The 20,021-nt window shown below is 39.7% G+C and overlaps 2 protein-coding genes across 5 annotated transcripts in view; both read right to left on the minus strand.

Annotated features, from left to right (window-relative positions):
• LOC116767731 (integrin alpha-PS2) overlaps positions 1–4,330 on the minus strand; it is a 48,925-nt gene extending 44,595 nt beyond the window's left edge. For all 4 annotated transcript variants that reach the window (XM_032658188.2, XM_032658186.2, XM_032658187.2 and 1 more), the window contains exon 1: positions 4,005–4,330. In XM_032658188.2, coding sequence (XP_032514079.2) covers positions 4,005–4,153 — 149 coding nt within the window. In that variant the 5' untranslated portion in view covers positions 4,154–4,330. The remainder of the gene's footprint in view (positions 1–4,004) is intronic.
• A 252-nt stretch (positions 4,331–4,582) lies between these two features.
• LOC116767226 (protein hobbit) lies at positions 4,583–19,850 on the minus strand. The gene is made up of 35 exons (XM_032657456.2): positions 19,695–19,850; positions 19,379–19,505; positions 18,958–19,257; positions 18,600–18,848; positions 18,349–18,507; positions 18,162–18,251; positions 17,941–18,090; positions 17,722–17,866; positions 17,511–17,651; positions 17,230–17,444; positions 16,853–17,156; positions 16,404–16,760; positions 16,144–16,333; positions 15,903–16,071; positions 15,697–15,819; positions 15,212–15,623; positions 14,970–15,134; positions 14,697–14,897; positions 14,402–14,595; positions 13,971–14,234; positions 13,605–13,844; positions 12,800–12,997; positions 12,377–12,490; positions 11,775–11,976; positions 11,169–11,357; positions 10,902–11,062; positions 10,443–10,607; positions 10,154–10,306; positions 8,098–8,214; positions 7,367–7,681; positions 7,078–7,219; positions 6,764–6,975; positions 6,481–6,677; positions 6,026–6,137; positions 4,583–5,285 (listed from the first exon to the last, which is right to left on the minus strand). The coding sequence occupies exons 1-35, from the start codon at positions 19,751–19,753 to the stop codon at positions 5,223–5,225; spliced, it is 6,594 nt and encodes a 2,197-aa protein (XP_032513347.2). The 5' UTR covers positions 19,754–19,850; the 3' UTR covers positions 4,583–5,222.
• Between the last annotated feature and the right edge of the window lie 171 nt (positions 19,851–20,021).

Here is a 20,021-nt window from a genome sequence, read left to right on the forward strand (position 1 = left end):
GTGAGCTGCTTGCGCCCGCGTCTTTTAGGTCAAGGGAATCTGTGTAACCGTTCGGAGAATTTATTTTGACGAATGTGTTGTAGGAAAATGGCGCGTAATTAGCATTGACATCAATCATATTTCTTATAATTAATAAGGATAAGTTTATTAAATTAAGATTCGTATGATTTTATCACAAGTTTACTTTTAAATTAATATCTTCTTTAGTAGGTATATAAGCGATACTCTTGAATTACTGACAGTTAAACATCCACAAATGTCAAGGCTGACGTCCTATCTGAGTTTATTATTTCACGTTGCATAATAACGATAACATTCTCAACTCCGGACATTGTAATAAAAGAGTTCATTTTATATATATAATGCTTACTTCATTCAAATTTATTTTACGTAATCGTAAAAATTCACAAACTTTTGGTTTCTGTTGCAATACTTGTGATGGCTGTGGATTATTAATAGAAAAAAATATAATGTTTTTGCAAATAAAGTCATTTTAATGTACTCAATTCGTGAACTCGTGTGACGTGGGTGGATATCATTCAAGTTCAAAGTGACATTTAAATTATAACGTCAATTAGAATAACATTCATCGCCCTTTCAGCGTTATTTGGTTTCTCTGAAAATGTTCTTTTAATATCATATTTGATACTCTGTTAAACAATTTGTGCATACATTTTCATAAGAAAAAAATGTTGCTATCTTTATGTATGAGTAAATGTTTTTTTTGGATTTAGTCACTTATAAAGACAACGCGTCACAACCCTCCAAGATGTTCTTAACATACTTATAAGATATCCTTCATTATGACAATCTAGTTTAGAAGACAAACATTAATTTATATATATGTATTTAAATGATATTTATCTATGTGTAATGAATATAATTCAATTGATTTAAATAAAGCTAAATACAATAATAGTATAATATCGTGAGGTCGTCTACAGGCGCCATATTGGTAATGAGGTCAGGGAGACTGCGCCCGCGCCGGCGCAGCTCGCCCCGGACTACACATACATACGTACTTTCTAGAACACTTTCCACAAACACTAACTATTCTTTCCTATTATATTTAACCTCCTTGATAGAAACCTTTGTTCTTATGTTGTGTTTCTATATGTACTCTGTGGTTAAACTAAAAAACAAACGGCCACATTTGCTAAGCCTAATCTGGTCTATAAAACGCGTCATAAAGTCTAAATACTGATTTCCACATACAAGAATACATTTCAACACCTCCTCTAACTTATACGCAGTTTCTTGTATCACAGTCTTATTTAACACACTTAGGAATAGTCATAAAATTAATAACATTTGGAAGAGGTTCTATCACTTTTCCTATATCTAACAAAAACAAACGTATAGGGTATTCTCGTAGTAATTTATTTCAAAATTCATATATAATTTAATAATTAATACGAAACTTAACAGTATTCAAAATTAAAAATAACAACTTAATTATAATTTCATTATTAATTTTCTTGGAAGTTGTGGAAAATAAAAAAAATATTAAATCAATTTTGTCTCAAATATAAGAGGTAGATATCGGTGGTGTTAACGGTCAGAAACGCATTCGTCCTTCACAGATATTTTTACTTTATATATTAAACGTTTGAAGTTATTTGTGCAGTAATTGTTTTTAGGATAACTCCGTGGAATCCGGAAGGTCAATGACTGACGATAAGCCTTTAGAAAATAAACATTGACCGTCCTAAAATATTTGCGTTAGCGTGATATCATTAGTTTTATTTGAAATTATTGTTAAAATAATTAAGTATATGAACGTTGACTCACGACGAACACTACATGTGTTCAGTATTAATAAAAAATATACTTTTTTTTATCTCGAATATCAAGATATCATTGTGTCGGTAAACAAACGAATACCAAGCCTTATATGAATGTTATAAATTTCACACAAGACTTTTAAGAAACATTAAGACAGGTCGACCACGACAAAACGATCGATAAAATATCCGTCTTGACCGCAGACTTAAACGTCTTAAGTCATTACTTATCTGTACCACTTCATAGCCGATGAACGAGCCGCCTTCATCATGAGGCACGTCTTATAACATGACGACACATTCAAGCCTATGAAAGCAGTGTAAGACATATCATAAATCAAGCCGCGTCTCACCCTCGCTAACAAAAATAGCCTTTCAAGAGTGAATTAAGTGAAAAAAAAGCTAAAAAGGGAGCGGCGATCGCCTGCGCATGTGTTGCACATGTGACGACGACTGTTTCCGGTTAGAAATTAAAATTTTGCGTCCCATTGTTCAAGTGTCAATGATAATAAAGAACTATCGTCAAGGCAAATAAATAAAGAACGACTTTGAGGACAAATGCTCACGTTTGCATTCTAGGAAAGCGTTCACCAGCGGAGGATATTTGATAGTGTCGGCGTATTATGCAGGACACCGGTTTATCGATATATATATTTATTAATATTTACATTATTTATTAGTCATTATTTACAAGAAAAATATTCATAACGAATACCTCATGATTTAATTCGATTCATTAGTTTATCACATGACACAAGCAAAACAAACTTGATCGCATACTTTATCTACAATGTAAATGACGAGATATATTAATATATAATAAATGAACATAATGACGGGTCGACTTTTCTATGCGAGGTGTTAGTCCACTAATTGTTTAATATTTATTCAACAATAATTAATTACTATTATACTTTTATCTTAGTAATCGGATAATTTCCAATAAATCACTATCAAGTATCAGATCGTGTTCTCACGGCACCTGCGGAAGCGGGATCACGGATGCCTCCACAAAATGTCACACTGGCTTTTTCAATTAAGTTCATCGAACCCGGTGCCAAATAGACACAATAATGCCTACAGTGAGGCTATATAATACGACGCTAAGGTGTCTAATGACGCGTATCTGATAATAAAATACGAAGAATTATTCTATTAGTACCTACCGTTTGATACGAGGAAAACTTTATCACATATTTTACGAAATCAAATAAAAAAAACCAACAACTATGACATCTTATTTGGAACCATTTTTTAAGCTATGAATTTGTAAGTTAAAAATTTTATTTTTAATACTGGTAAACATGTTTTAAATCAAAAAAATAATATTAAATTTAAAATAAATGAAAGTATATAAATACTTTGCGTTTTTTAGGCTGTTAGATGTATAATGAGAGTTATATTCTGCATACGTCCATACATCATCATGTTATCAACGGTTATTAGCATCTCAGGGTCTTCGCCTCTGACCGAGACGAAGCGCAAGATGTCCATCTTCACGTTAATGACACATCACATGATACTTGACTTTCAATAACATTCACCGACTGATAGTACTACACTCTAATACATTAGTCTATCGTCCTATACACAGCTCCTATAGAGATCCAAAATAAATAAGACGAATATAATGTTTAATATGTAAGCGCGCTAAAAATCGCAAACTAAACTTCTTCAGCGATGATGTCATGTATGATAAAACTCCTTGGACTGAGCCAGCAACGCCGCGCAACCTTCACAATTACCATTTATGCCTCTACGTGGAGAGTAAAACATTTTAAAATATAATCTCAAGGATTTATGTACTCTTAAAAATGTGTTATATTTATTTTTATCGCTGGGGTCAGGCTTCGCGTGTCCCATTTCAAAAGAGAAGGTATTCAATGAATCATTAACTGCAAAAAGTTCGCGATTTTTTCGTTTCATTGTAAGTCAACTCAGGTCCCAGACATGGTTTTAAATATTTTTTTCAACAAACACAATACGTCAACATCTCTTAAAAATAAAATATTTTGATTTTTTGAGAAAACTTATATAGTTTTTAAATAATAAAATCCGCGTAGTAAATCCGAATAACACTAGTTTCATTTAAACTTATATAGCATTTTCGTTTCATATAAATTATACGTATACTTAATGTTTAAATTTATTTTTCCAGTTATTAAGAGTGAAAAAAATGTATTGTTGAGGTTGGTAAAAAACAAACATATAAGTACTCACATCTTTCTATCACCGTCCACATGACTCTGGACAGTAAATCCAAACATAGACTGATGATTTCCCGTATAAACCACCCTAGAAGGGATGTCCACATTGAACCCTAAGGCTCCTGCCCAGGCGCATAAGGAAACGCACAAAAATAGCGCCATTTCGAAAAAAATACACTCGAGTCACAGCACAGCACGAGATAAAATAGAAAAAAATACAGCACTATATTATTGATAATGATTCGTCCTCATGTTCGTTTCGACTTTGCGTGTTCGTAGTCGTAAATCGCAGCCGGCGATACGTCCGCTCCCCTCGACGGTCGGCGGAGCACTGAAGTCTGAACACTACGGCACACAGCAGGCTACAGCGAGGTCATCAATGAGGTAATCCCTAAGAAAATAAGTTCGGAAAACGCTTCTCGCGGAACAGTTGGCGAGATTTTCTCAGAACATGATTGTATATCTCAGGGACGGTGACGTGTGGTTGACTCAGGTCCGAAACATAACACATGACTTATATTATTAAACCGTTAATTTAAAAATACTTATTTTTAAAACGAAAACTTTATAAAGGTAAATAAAACGACGCTGAACATGTAACATGCGAACTTTTATTCATAATATGCCGAGTACAAAATCTCATAACGTCTTAATACTGCTCACAATATATACCACGGTCAACAAATATAAGACGCGTCAGTATGTGAATGATGTTTGTGCATTATGTACATATATGTATATAACATAATTATATATTGAAATGAACTCTTCAACTTCATATAAAAGTTTTAATGTTGTTTATATGTATAAGTTTAAAAATACATGTCCGATGTCCACACATCGGACGTTACGCTTACTGTAGTCTACCGTCTAGCGATCCTTCAAATAATTGACTTAAAATCAATCACATACAATAGAAATTGCGTCATTAACAAATTGATCATTACAAAAATACAATCACCGGAGCGATCATGTAAATATGCTGCACACTTAATTACATGTAAAGCAGGCTATAAAACTAATGACCTTGGATCTTTGTCACACAAATGACGATATATATTTATTTTGGCTTACACAATATTAATTAAAAAAACATTAGCAGACTGAACGCTCTGTAATGGAATGAATTTCGACTTATTACCGAATGTAGGGAATTTGATTATCTTTTCTAACATTGGATATACAATAAATGATTTGTATAAAAAACGCTTCCACTTAAACGTAAGAGGTCTCATGATTTGGAGAATTTAAACACGCTGGGGGTGCTCTTCTTGTGCGGTTTGTTCTCTGCCACCTGAGGAATTGTTACGTGGTTTTGTTACATATAGCAGTCGTGTAGTGTTCATGTAAAGCTGATAACGGACACTTATCATATGAGGTAATCCCGCGTAGTCTTTAACTCGCGGGCTGACCCCGTTAATGGCTTCCAAATAATATATTTTACTTATAATGATACTTTATTGATGAGAATTTTGTGAGTTTCAATCTGGGTATAGTCAATGGTATAATTTTTTTTTTTTTGAAAACTTACGGCTTATTTTACCATAAATTTTTCCGTAAGGTTAAAAACAATTTTCCAGAATATTTATGGTAAATATTCAGTCATTCAGTGAATTGTTCCCAGATAATTTTTTTTAATAGGAATGTTTTAAAGTGTCAGTTCTTCTAAATGTTTTCAGTCGCTTCAATTCAATAAATAAATTACATCCTCATACAATACTTTGATAGTTTTGTTTTTATATATTTATTTGTTTCTTGAGGATGTTCCTATGATATTTAACGGACTCCTTGTAACCATAGTCGTCACTTTTCATTTCTCCATTTATTTAATCCGACAACAGCCGAACTACTATTGAAACAACAGTATCTTACTACTGTTTAAAAAAAAATTAATAGACAAAAAATATTGCATTCTTAAACTTCAAGACCTTTATCTCAAGATTTTAATGAAAACGTAAACACAATCGTAACAGACGAAAATACACTCGTACATTCGGTTCTGAGAGTCGGTCAAGCGTATAGGGCGTTACATACTGTTCTGTCTCCTAGCAGCAGACGCGCCTTGTCCTCCTCCAGCGGCGCGGGCGGCGGCGCGGGCCGGCGGTGGAGCTGCAGCTTCTGACGTATGGCCTGTGACACTATCACCCTGGCGGAACACACACACATGTAACAGAAACGAGAATTGAGCTTAAATGTACCGACCAAGGTAAATATAATGATAAACTTGTGTTTTGTTACCGATAATATACAGAGTCGAGAAAATTTTCCACTCCAGGACCAAAAGTCTGTGAGTATTTTTTTTTGTCTACGGTATGTCAGCGAGAAGATAAACTTCAATATTTCAAATGTCATAATTTCAGTCGACTTCAATATTTTTCGTAACATTGGGTATCATACAAATGATTCCTATGTAGAAATATCAAGATTTGTCCATCAAAAGGATTTGCTCCATAAGGGAGGGGTTTATCCAAAGGAGTTGGGTGTGCCACCTCCTGGTGTCGGTCTTGGTGGCCAGCAGCAGGTCAAGCCAGGTCCAGGTGACGTTGTGGTACTCCAGCGTGGGCAGCACCAGCGGCAGGTCCCGCACGTCCTCGAGGTTCTTCTCCTTGCTGCCCTTGTATGACACCCTCACCGGCACCTCCGGGATCTTTATGTATATAAACAGCTTGTTCTTCTCCGCGCGCTCCTGACAACAGACAACATCAAGGTTCTATTACTGTACAATTAAAAGGCAACTGAAAATTTTACAAAACTAATGTTCATAAGTGTTACCTTCATTTTCTCTACGTCGTCCTTGTCCTTCTTGTCTCTCTTGACATAGAAGTTAGAGTTGGAGTCTTTTCCCTTCTTCTTGTTCTTCTTGCCGCTGGATGTCCTCATGGTGCCGCTTCCTTCTCCTTCTTCGTCTCCGTCCTCGATGGCGTCAGGATCGCGCTCGGGGAAGCAAAACTTAAGCATCGTGTTAAAGAACTTCTTCGTCAACCCTGAACATGAATTATCACTCAGGACCAAGAGACATGCAAAATTTTTATTATAATCATAATAGTAGAAGGGCCTTCGTTTAAATACGATGTTATTCCACTGACCTATCCGTATGGGCACTATGTTGACCTCGAAATGTTCCTTCACAGAGATTCCTCCGACGGGCGGACGGTCCCTACAGAACACACGCAGCGCGGCTCGGCGAGCCACCGGGGCGCGACCTGACGCCTCCTGGGGGGCCAACACCTGGTGGACGAGCTTATATATTACAATGATGATAATTTGTTTTAATTTATACACCTTAGTTTCGTGCCAAATCACTATTAAATAAATGGTAAGGTCTTATAGAACCTTATTGTTCCTAGTTAACAGGTTTTTGATGGGTATATTAACCTCAGGGAAAGGCTCGTTGGGTAGGAGATTGGTGACGCGAACGTATCCGACTTCTAACTGATGTTCCACGGAGTCGTCCGAGCGCGAGGTCTTGGTGTAGAGGAAGTTGGTGAGCAGCAGGTCCGCGATGCCGAGCTGGCCGTCCGCGTCCGTCAGCCTCCAGCGAGCGCTCTTGAAGCAGATGTCGTTGAGTCGGTGCGGCGCGGCGTGGTGCTGGGTGGGCGGGGCGGACGCGCTGCGGACCTCGCGCCACGCGCGGACCATCGCGTCCAGCTCCTCGCCCAGCGACCATGCAGCTTCCTTACACTCGTTCACCTGGCGCAATATAACCGTGTTCGGAAATAACAATTATGTACATCAAAACTTATATCATAGATGTCCCTAGGCGAAGACCTCTTTTCACCAGGAGTGTTTACTAGTTTAGCATAGTAGCCATATATGTTTACAACTGCACACAGCTCGTCCGCCCGTGATCACGCTTGCTGCAAAGTAAGCGACACGTCGGGAGTGTGTAGTTTTAAAAATAATAAAGTAACGCGTAGTAATCCGAAAACATGAGTTCTATTTAAATGAATACTCGCGAAAATCTGAGATTCATTAAAATCTACATTTTATAAACATCGGGAAAGTCAAATATAGCCTTATCATCTGGACCTGAGTGACTTTCTTGAATATAGTATTTAGACAATTGTCTTAATAACAAAACCCTTGGGGTGTTAATGGCACAATACCTGATTATCGAGAGCTTTCAGCTCGGCCAGCGCGACCTGATCATCTCCGTTGATGGAGCGATTCTTCAGATAGTACTCCTTTTCGAGCCGCCGCAGCCTCGCTAGAGATTCTCGAACCTATATGAAAAAATGACAAAAAATAAAAATTTTAAATAAATTATTTTACTCAAAACACTAAGCATACGAGTGGGTCCTGTACAAAAATGATAAGTGGCAGGTGGAGAAGCACAGTACAACTTAACCTAAACTGCGACTGGACGATAAGCGTCCCTTATGATTTGTTAAGAGATCATATTTTTTAAGGAAAAGAATTTAAACATTTACATAATGAATGTGATAAAGTAGCCCCGTGAAACGTTTTATATGACACTTGTCAGAAATAATACGACTTATATAACACAACTCATCATTACAATAATTAATAATCCCATAGTGACTCATGACTCCGGTTACCTTCAAGTCTGAGGTCATCATCGAGACTACGATGATAAAAACATAAATCACCTGCGCTATAATAATTATTATCCGTAGTAAACGCTTCTACTTTATGAAAATTCCTATTTTATAAGAGAAAAACAATTTCTGCTACCAAAACCTTAAGACTTGAGGAAAATACGATAATATTGATGGAGGCGTTCATATAAATAAAAAATGGTTTTTTTTTTGATAGTATCTTAGGAAGAATTTAAAAAAAGTATGTATTCTTATTTAGAAAATTTAATTGGACATGAAATTACCATTTTATAGCTAACTAATGGAAATTAAAACAGCAGTCTGACGTGAGATGAAAGGAGAGACATCAGAATGATCAGATTTTATAGTCTCTTAGGAAGAAAATTAAAAAATATATATGTATCTTATTTATAAAATTTAATTGGACATGAAATTATGATTTTATAGCTAATGGAAATTAAAACAGCAGTCTGACGTGAGACGAAAGGAGAGACGTCAGAATGATCAGAACATAGAGAATGTATTATTATATTTGATAGTACAATAAAATGAGATAAACAAAGGTCTGTGATGAGTTAAGCCATTAGGCCAATACACAACCACAGTCCGTCTCTGGTCCAGGCCCGTCTGTTGGAACAGCTGTCATTGGGAACAGCTCGTGTCTGGTTAGAAGTAGAGTCGTATAAAAACGCTAACAATACCTATTTAAAACAAAGTTACAGCAACTGCTCTATCTCTAACGATGACAATGACTTATGATGATCAACTATTCAGATAATTGATTATTTCTGCCTCATATTGATAATATATTTTATATAAATTTACATTAAGACAAATCAATAAATAGCAAGCGATCCAATGTTATATAAAATTTGTCTTATTACAAATACTTTGTTATAGACTTTAAGACAATCTGAATGTAAATTTAGAAATCCACCCGCCGAATCGTTTTGTCATACAACACTGCCGTAAAGTGAATTAGTACATATAACACCTCGTTTAAAAATTATAACAATAATTAACTAATTGTGATTAGTGACGTCACATCCGTAGAAATAATTTTATACCGAATCTTGAATATTTTATGTTTATGTTGTAACACGTTTATCATAGTAATATATATTAAATGCTGATACAAAATAATATCAGTAGTTTAACGTTGGAATAAAAGAGTAATTGTGAGGAGAAAAACTTCATATCATACGGTATCTGTAATGCACTGATTTTTCAATAGCGACTTCAATGAGGTGCCCATATGCCAATACCTTAGCTCGGCCAAATTCTGTTTGATTGAATTCAAACCGCCGGTTCAGAAGCATTCAATGATAACACACTTACTGCAGTGCCACTTTAGAAATGGCACAGGAAATTTCACTTTAAATGTCAGGCGAATTATATTATAATAATAAAAAGTACGACTGAGGAAAAAATTTTTTTTTTCGAGAGAGAAGATTCCCTCAAACAGACCATTAATACTGCATTATATATGTAGCCTATATCCATACACTCCTTGACGGTTATGATTGGTTTTCTATATCGTATTAGATGTAAGTGTTGACTGTATGTGTGCGTGTGCGTGTGTGTGTGTGTGTGAGTATATTACCTGTGTTTGTAGCTTGTGTATGAGGTGCCTGGGGTCGGTGTCTCGGTGCAGCTGCAGCTGGAACCTCATCCTCGCTCGTCTCTCGAGCGCTCGTCGTCTCTCAGGCTCCACGTGCAGGACCACGTTGTTCACCACGTCCAGTAACATGGCGTACTGGGGAAAGGAAGACGGTGAGCCGTCACGTATTAGACGATACACACTATTTATATATTTATATTTATTTTAGATAAACGATATATTAGAATAGTCAGAATTAGAACCGAATTTACACCCGTGATATGATATCCACCTGTAGCGAGTTGGTGCAGACGTCGAGGTCGTGGTGCATGAGGGTGAAGGAGTCGTAGGGCGGCGGAGACTCCGCCCAGCCGGCACCGCCGCTCCCGCCCGCCTCGCCCTCCTCGTGAGACACGTAGTAGAACTCACACGCACACCGAGACACTATACGCTGGAGCTGGAGGCAGAAAGCGATCACGATCAATGTATGATATCGGAACAAACTTGTAACATTCTAAATATGCTCCCACTGTGACAGGCAAGGATTTTGAGAAAAGAAAATAAAGATAGATCTGGAGTTTAACACTAGAAGAGATAAAGTAACTTGCTGAAGATACCTCGCTCAGAACCAAAGAACTTCTATATAGTTTTAATATAGTCTGTAACAAAATCAACCCTTTTTATTTTTTACCGTCTGAGAGCCTAAGGGTTTATAGACTGTTAAAAACTGCTCATACTCTATTTTCCGAACCTGTGCCAGTCCAGTATCAGCGGAAGGTCCCACAGTGCTGCCGATGACTCCCCCGGCTGAGTGTCCACTGCCCACGAGCCGCGGCACGTCCGGCAGGGTGCTGATCTCCGCGCCCTGCCATCGCTCTTCGATCTCCTCCACGGACACCCACTGGATGTTCTCTGGAGACGTAAAAACATATACAAATAGTTAAAACCTCACATGACAGGTCGAGTAGTTGAGACCAAAACTATAACTACAACTGAGCTGGCTATGCGTCTCGCTTACCGTCCAGCTGGTCCTTGTCGTGAGCACTGACAGTGGCGTAGTACTGCATGGCGGAGAGCGCGCCCGACCAGGCGGTGGCGGCGGGCGCGCGCCTCACGCGCTGGCGGACCTCGGCGCGAGCGGCGCACAGCAGCACGTACCCGCGGGTCTCGCAACCCTTCAACACCACCTGCGAGTTCACCAGCTCGACTGTGGAGTAAAGAAACAAAGATGCAATACATAACATAATACAGTACAGTACAATACAGTTATGAATTCTGACAGGGCTACAACATTATTTAGAGGCTCTATGGCCGGCGATAAGGAAGACTTTAATGAATGGTCTAATAAGAGAAAAACTAGTCCGACGAGACTAGTGACAGAACAATACCGAAGCAAGTATCCAGAAGACTTAACTATGAAACTAAATAAACATAAAAACTTTATTTCAAATATTAAGTACAAACACGTTTTACTCTAAGGATTGTCCATGATTGCAGAACACTTTCTTTCATCTTTCACAATAAAAAGCGATTTTCTGAGCAGTGTTATTGTCTGTCATTTAAACTTTAAGTAGAACTTGGTCTAACTCGGTGCGTGTCTGGGGGAAGTGTGAGCGTGACTCACTGAGGCAAGCCGTGTGGGAGTTGTCGTCGTCCAGCAGGTGTCGGCCGTGTGCGGTGTGTGTGTGAGCGTGTGTGTGTTGAGGCGCGTCGTCCGCCCCCACCAGCTCGTCGCTGAACACCACGGGAGCGTCTCCCCCGGCCTCGCCCGCCTCCGCCACGAGCGCCGCCAACATGTTGGCTCCGCCACCGCAACCTGACAGTCCCTGAATACGACCAGATTTAATAACCTCAGAAGACTTCCATTTAACGAATGTTATTCTCTACTGTCGAATGTACATTTGTAGCCAAGCAGTTTTCTAAATTAAGTACATTTCACAGTGTAACTCTATCTAAGCAATCCTGAAAATACTAAAACACATGGATTCATACACTTTAAACTAAACTGATCACCTATTACATACCATTTATGTTAGGGAACCCCACACCAAACAATTAAAAATGTATACAAAAATTTATGTAGAAAACTAATATTAAGGAATTTTAGTGGAACCCTGATGACTTTTCTAAGGAAACACTAGGTTCCGGGAACCCAAATTGGAAATCTCTGCTTTAAATAGAAACTAATAAGATTTATTTCTATATAATTATTTGAGCAGCACACACTTGAGTAGTGGCTGGCGGAGGAGACACGACGTCCCCCTCGCGCTGATGCTTCGGAGACGTGCTCGGCTTCTCTTCCTCTTTCAACGCCTTCGTCGATAGATTTTTCTTCAATTGCTGCAAAAAAAAATATTGTAAAAAGCTGCCAAAAACACTATCGAAACAAGTTTAAGATAATAAAATTATATAATAAAGTTTTATGGAAGTAGCCGGTTATACTACATTCAATTAATTCAAACTTTATCAAGTTATCTCTTTAGCTTTAGCTTAGGCGAACTAGAGACAATTTATAAAGTGATTCGCTTGTTCAGGTTATCGCTACATTTTAAATAGTAACGCTTTTCTTGACGCTGCCAAGTACGAAAAACGACTCTACAAAGCGTCGCGCCCAAGGCTCGCCGGCGTATAACATACCACCGTCCTCACCTGTGTTTTAATATAAGTGTCGATGAGAGCGAACGCCAGGTCCCTGTTGAGTTTGGTCCAGGCGCCTCGCAGGTCGTGCACGGCGAGGCGATGCGCGGGGGCGATGCCTCCCCCGCCCGCCTCGCGACCGTACGACACGCGCCGGACCGACAGACAGTAACACTTCTCCATGGCCGCCGGGCTCAGGACGGACGAGCCCTGAGGAAGACACCGGTTACCATGGCGACCTCTTTTTATAGAGAAAAAACATTACATCGATAAACGCAACATCGCTCCCAAAAGTTGGATAAGGCCTGTAGTAAGCTGCAATAGAACTGAGTTCAAGGTATGTGATTGCAGAGGAACTGACGAACTAGGCTGGGATGTAACGATTCCTTGAAGTCTTTCTTATAATGCCACGTTGTGTTTCTAATCTATAAGTTTCGTCTGTTATCGCGGTCAATCAGTGCTACATAAAATTGAAGAAACTAGATTTAAATATCACAGATTTATTGAGATACATTTATACGACTATAATATCCTCAACAAGCAGAAAAGAGGCGCACCACTGACGTCATAGCTAACACATGACAATTTAAGTGAATAAAAAAACTATTCTGGTCAAAATGTATCACAAATAAGATCTAATAAATAACCCGAGACTGTAAAGAAGAAACGGAGAGAACTAATAATACTACTAATGTGATTTAATTCAATTTTTCAATCGACAATTTTTGTTGAATTATTACGTCATCAATAAACCATTGCCAATGAAAATCTCTTTGTTATGTTCGTCATTTCACCAAAACACATCTACACTACTGACCGCGTCATCGTCCTTATCGTCGTTGGGCGGCGGGTGTTGCGGCTGCGCTGCGGTCTTCAGCCATATCTCGGCGTCGTTCAGCTCGCAGTTCATATACAGCGTGGCCCACAGCGCGCGCGCCCTCCTGATGAGGGAGTCCCCGCCCGGCACCAGCGACAGGCGGTGACGGGACCCGCACGTCACTCGCACACACAGCATCTCGATCCCGCGCTGCATCGACGACGACGACCAGTAGAACACCTGGACAGAGATTCAACTAGTTGTCCACAGCTACAGCTATATGATATAATATTCACCTCAGATATTACTTTGTTAGCAAAGTTAAAATAGTGTGAAAAAATACTTCTGCAGAGTAAAGTCGCCCACCTGGAGATTGTGCAGCGTGAGGGATACGGACACGTTCCTGTAGTGTCTGGAGAGTTGGGGACGGCGCGGACGCATGTTGTTGAAGGCTCGTCCGCGGCGAGTTGGCCTGGTCGTGCCCGACAAGATCAGCTTCAGACTTTCAAACCAGCGCAGCGTGCTGCCGTACAGCAGAAGCACGGGCCCGTCGCCCTCGATCGGCTTCGTGTCCATACTCAGGTGTAGGTCTAGGCCCTGAGACCGGAACGCTCGGTACGAGTCATGCTCCTGAAAAGACGATCACACGTCAGAAAGTTAGAAAAATTGTCCCATGGTTATTTGGATCAACAAATAATGCGAAAGTTGCCGACGACTCGATGGATTGTAATAATATTTTAAAGCAACTACGCAACTAGTGCGATAGTTCTAAGTTATTTTTCTCTGTGTCAATGGACCTGATTGCTGGAGTACTCCGGCAGCCTCGTGGGCGCACAGGGCGTCACGGCGCGATGGTCGCGCGCGTCGCCCACTACCTGCCAGCCCAACTTGACGGCCAGCCGCAGAGCGGGCACGCGCAACACGCGACAGTCGTCATACTTGCTAGCCGTACGCACAAACACCTTCAGCTCACCCAGGAACCCCAGTTTACCTGAAGGATAAACACATGAATAATACTTAAGAGTAATCAACGCTTATCTTTCAAATAATCAAGAAGGACTTTGTATTGTTTTGCTTGAGCACATTACTCACCGTTCGTCCAATCCAGCACCAGATCGGTCCAAGTGACCTCCATTTCCTCGGTGGTGTTGTAGGGATCGAGAGACACGTGGAGGAGACACGTGAACTTGGCGCAGTTGACAGTCAGTCGTCCGTGGAACAGTAGTCTCACTTTGTCCCACCACGCGAGCGGTGCCGAGGGATCCAACGACGGGCGAGATACTTGGTCAAACGCTGGCGAACCATACGATATAGCAACAATATTATTGAGTAACTTATTGAAGACTTATTCACAAAAAGAAATACCTAAGTTACAATGAGCGATTACAGGCTCCCAACAGGGCCCAAATGCGTAGCTGTACTCAGTCATTTCACAGCAGAGGTCGTAGTACCACTTTAGAGGCATCATACTGCGCTCTAGCTCCATGGGTCCCCACGGTGCACCTTGGTCTATTATCACCGTCCTTACAGCTGGAAACAAATATTACATTACAATCGTTACTATTCAAAGACGTTGAAGCTGAATTCGCTTCTCTGGCTTTTTATACCTCTAGGGGGCGGTGCTTCTTCAGCTCCCAGCAGCGTACCCCACAACCGAAGCTCACTCATGCTAAGCAAAGGCTGTGGGAAATCTCTCAAACGCAGTTGCCACAACTCGCAAACAACGCTGACGCAGCGGCACCACAACGTAGTGAACTCGACGCCATCCTCGGGCCAGGGACTGTCGGCGTCGATGTCCCGGAGCCGACGAGTGGCGCGTTGCGTTCCATGCAGTACGGGATCAGCCAACGCCAAAATTCTCAATCCAGCCACGCAGCACGCCACAAGACGAGTACGCGGCGGAGGCGCAGCTCGCGACCGCTGGACGTAGATCTGAGCGTCTTTGTGGCGTAATGCGGCGTATAACTCTTCCACTTTGCCCGCCGGCAGGAACAGATGTGGCTTGCAGAGTTCCTGAACCTAGACAAAGACAAAACAGAGTGTTTCAATTAGGATATCGACGATCTGGTGGTGGGTGGTCGCTGTCACCAACCTTAGCGTCCAGCATGGTACGTCTTTTCTGACTCTCCTTGTATTCATCCTCAAGAAGCTCGTAGTTATCACGCAACTTCACCTCAAACGGATCATCACTCATCTCGATGACTATTTCATCTATCTGTAAAATTTTATGTCACATAAGTATATCTAATATTCCTTACGTTCTCCAGTCATACCCCGAAAGTTTAACTTATTTTCCACCTTTATATGCAAGTCGCTTGGTAGCGGACTTTCTGCTGTAAAAGGTTTCTTTTTAATTCCGTGGACGACCTTTATCCATTTGAACAGGGACACGAAATCACCCTGGACGGCCTCCGCAAAACGATGTTTGTATGGAAATATGACTCGAACTAACGCCACGTTGACGCCCCTAGACATAAATATGGAATGAAAAAGGATATTCCAATATTTTCATCCAACACTCCAGCCACAGATTACTCACCAAACCCTATTCCACGCCAACGTGAATCCCTCGCAGGCTCGTCTCTCCACTCGTATGTCCGCGTCGTCTGTCAGCCGGCGCTGACAATATCCTTCGACGGAAATGATCTCATCATCGTTCAATATCATCTTCAGCTGACTCCACTCGATAGACAACCCGGCTTCATGGTCGTAAGCTATGGTCATGTTATCTACAAAAACATGTACACCCGTTAGCTCTTCCAGCAATTGAGTGGAATAGGCTTAAGAACAATGGCTTACCAGTTGCAAATAGCATGTTGTTTTGTTTCGATAATATCAATTCCAAATTTGTTTGACTCTTGAAGGACACCCTCCAATCCATTGCTCTTGCCTTTTTGTTAGTTCGGTTCGATTTCGATAGTTCGCTGCCTCTATTCAATTTCCTTTGTAACTCTTGTCTGAAACACCTGAACGCCCTGACAAATGTTAATATTTTAAGATGCAAATTAGCGCTCCATCGAAATTCGACATATTCTTGAAATTGGAAGTCAAGCAGGACTGAGTTTCTTTCTTTTGAAGGCACATTCTCTATTCTGGCCAGTTTGACGTGGAAGAAGCAAGAAGTCATCTCATCAGATCTTTGGCAATTAACATTCCCTATAAAAAAAAATATTAAAGAAGACCAGGTCATTTTTCCTCCCGGAAAGTATAAACGACGTTCATTATAATCAGTTTTATTTTATTCCCACCTTGATAAGGTACCATTTCCATCATCTTCAACCCAGAGACTAGAAACGCCGTCTTGGTACTAGTACGTTCAATGGTGACGTCATCCACTCTCGTCATTATACACATATCATCATTGATGATCAGGAACACGTTAATATGAGATAGGGTCACGTTTACGGCCACCTTTCGTGACGAGTCCGTTGGCGTCGGAGTAGAGGGAGTCGTCACCGTCCGGTAGTCGTTGATGGAATCCACGAAACTAATTAGGTTTTCAGCGATTTCGTGGCTGTATTCGAAACGCAGACAATCCATCATAGCCTCAATCTGTTAAAGTTTTTAAACTTATAGGAATGAGATAAATATAAAGAGAATAACACTAATGACTTTTCAAATTCACTTTAGAGTCTGTGGGCCCGTGAGTGCCCCATTTGACGAGCGCGACTGCTAGCATGGCGGAGCCCCAGGCGTGTTGTCGTCGCGGAGGCGGCTCACGGCCCTGAGAACCCGGTCCGCTCGCACTGACCCGCATCCATCCGCCGTCCACCAGCAGCTCGGCGCTCCAATGACGGGACCCTAGCACCAACTTAGCCAATTCCCACTCGTACGACTCTTCTGAAAATATTTAAAATCGTCATTATAAACCACTGTTAGTTTTTTTTTGCTTATTAATTGACCCACCTCTGGTATCTCGGAGTTGCTCCAATTTGACCTTGAGACCGCTGCATCCGAAAGCCAGCAGGCGCGTGCGAAGTGAGACGGCGCGCAACTCGGCGCAGCCTTGCACGGCCACCGCACGTGCTGCCACCTGCCACCAGCAAACTGAACCACGCATATACTGGTCAAGTCCGTTCTTATACCCAAACGATTCCGGCACATTAAATATACTTACGAGTATTAGGAGCTTCAGTCACTTGCAGCGGTCGAGACTTCCGAAGCCTCCGCCACACCGTGTACCATTCTAACGCATCGTCGTGGTTATATTTGAGATTCAGGGTACTTATTATGAGATATAAATTGAGGACTCTCTTCTCTAACTGAAAATTAAATTAGAATATTTATAGTTATGTTTGGCCTTTTTGGATATTTGGATTAACAGGCTCCTGTCGACCTTGGCGTCCAGCTTCAGCTTATCGAGCGAAACCAAGGTGCGCGCACGCGCAGCTAAACCCAGCTGATCTAATTGCACAGCTACATACAGCTGTGGAGCGGCGACAGCGTGGTCCACCCCGGAGTAAGACGCACTGAAGCGAGAGTTAACCTGCCAGATAAGAATTAATTCTTACTATTGGTGATGACCGGATATTAAATTTCACTGTCATTATGACTCACCAGAGCACTCTGTAGTGTTAATTCAAAGAATGTTTTCGGTGTACGCTCTATACAAGTTATTTTCGTCGCGTCGATTTTTAAACTAAATATCTAAAAAAAAAAAAAATTTACAAAATATTCTTTTTGTTCATATAAAACACTGACAGATCCTTTTATATTGTCTTAATACATGTGTCAATCAACTCACCTTTGGTATGGCCGGTGACAATCTTGGTATAAGAGTATTATAATAATCTTCTGAGTAATACACCTCAAGCTTATTTTTCCTCTTTTTACGGTTTTGAATAAAAACATAAAACTCATCACGTAACAGTATTGTTGGATTACTGATCACTGTATGAATTTTCTAAAAATAACAATGCCATTGGCTATAAACATTAAAGTGCCTCAATATATATCTACTATAATAACTACCCTTCCATGACTAACAAAACATACCTCAACATTCAATGGCCCTTCAGCCCTGACTGTGCCCTCAATCAGTACACTACACTGTACCTCCCCTAGCACCATGGACTCAGAAGTCCACATATCTACTTTGGCTTTCACTACATTAGCAGAGAACACGAGTGCACGGGCTGGTCCACCAGCCGTTCCATCTGCATGCACCTCCTCTGCTGTACCATGAATGTTCAAGCCATCTATAGTTATTGACAGCAATACATCATATATATGAACACCCATAAACTGAAACAGATATACATTATATACAGTTGTTTATTAACACATATCAGATAAAATATATTTGTTCCACATTCAACACATATTAACATGGTAAGTCAGAGAATGTCAATACCTGTGCAAATGTTGTTAAACTTGAAGGTAACTTTTTGCTCCTAAAGTCTAGTAAAGTCTGTTGTTTTAGATTACGCAATTCCCTTTCCAGTTGATTATAATGGCTGGCTTCATCATCAATCCCTTCTGACCTAGAGTTTGAATTCTGTTTTGACAGCAGCGGCTTTAATATTGTTTCTACTACAGCACTTCTTCTCTCTTCAGCATAATTAGTGATTTGAAAAGACTTTATAACCACCGACACCAATTTATTTATTTCAGAATTGAAGAAGCTGCTTTTTAATGATATTTCACTAATGTGCTGAAAACACACAACATGTAAAACTGTTTTATTCGGTTATTTATCTCATAACTGTACTCAAATAAATGAGAATGCATATAAATTCAGATATGTGTACAACAAATATCAAAATAATACTCACGATTGTAAAACCATCCTTAGATAAAATCACATCTCGAAAAATTAATTTTGGAAGAACTATTCGTCCAATTTTTAGTTTTATATGGTATTTTCTCTTGAACAACCATGCCAATAGAGCTGGTATTAACCTAAGAGACATTTATTTACTTTCACCAATAATATAAATAATTTAATTAATTCATAGATCTACCATAATATAAATAGTTTTAACGAATTTAAAGGCAACACAAATATATCACCTATATTTATATTCTAAGAAAAAAATAAAGTTTATAAGAAATTTAAAAACAATCAACTTATAAAGAAAACAAACTCACCAAGATATACAGGAATATATGACGACACAAATAAGGAATAATACCAATAATATATTCATTGTTATTTTTTTTAAGCATTCCTAGTCTAAAGAATCATGTATTTGATTACTATACATTAGTTTATAAATACTAAATAGTCACAAATTATACCTCTTAATAATGACATTCGTGTATTGACAAAGTCTGTAACGTCAATGTCACTGTAACTTCTCAGATGTTGAAATTGTTTGACGAGATTAAATATTATTCGAAAGGATTGTTTTATATACAGTGAAAATGCTGCTGTTTTTATCAATTAAAGTATTGTAATAAAAAAATGAATTTCCA

The sequence above is a fragment of the Danaus plexippus genome (assembly GCF_018135715.1).
Source record: "Danaus plexippus chromosome 9 unlocalized genomic scaffold, MEX_DaPlex mxdp_24, whole genome shotgun sequence".
Lineage (NCBI taxonomy): Eukaryota > Metazoa > Arthropoda > Insecta > Lepidoptera > Nymphalidae > Danaus > Danaus plexippus.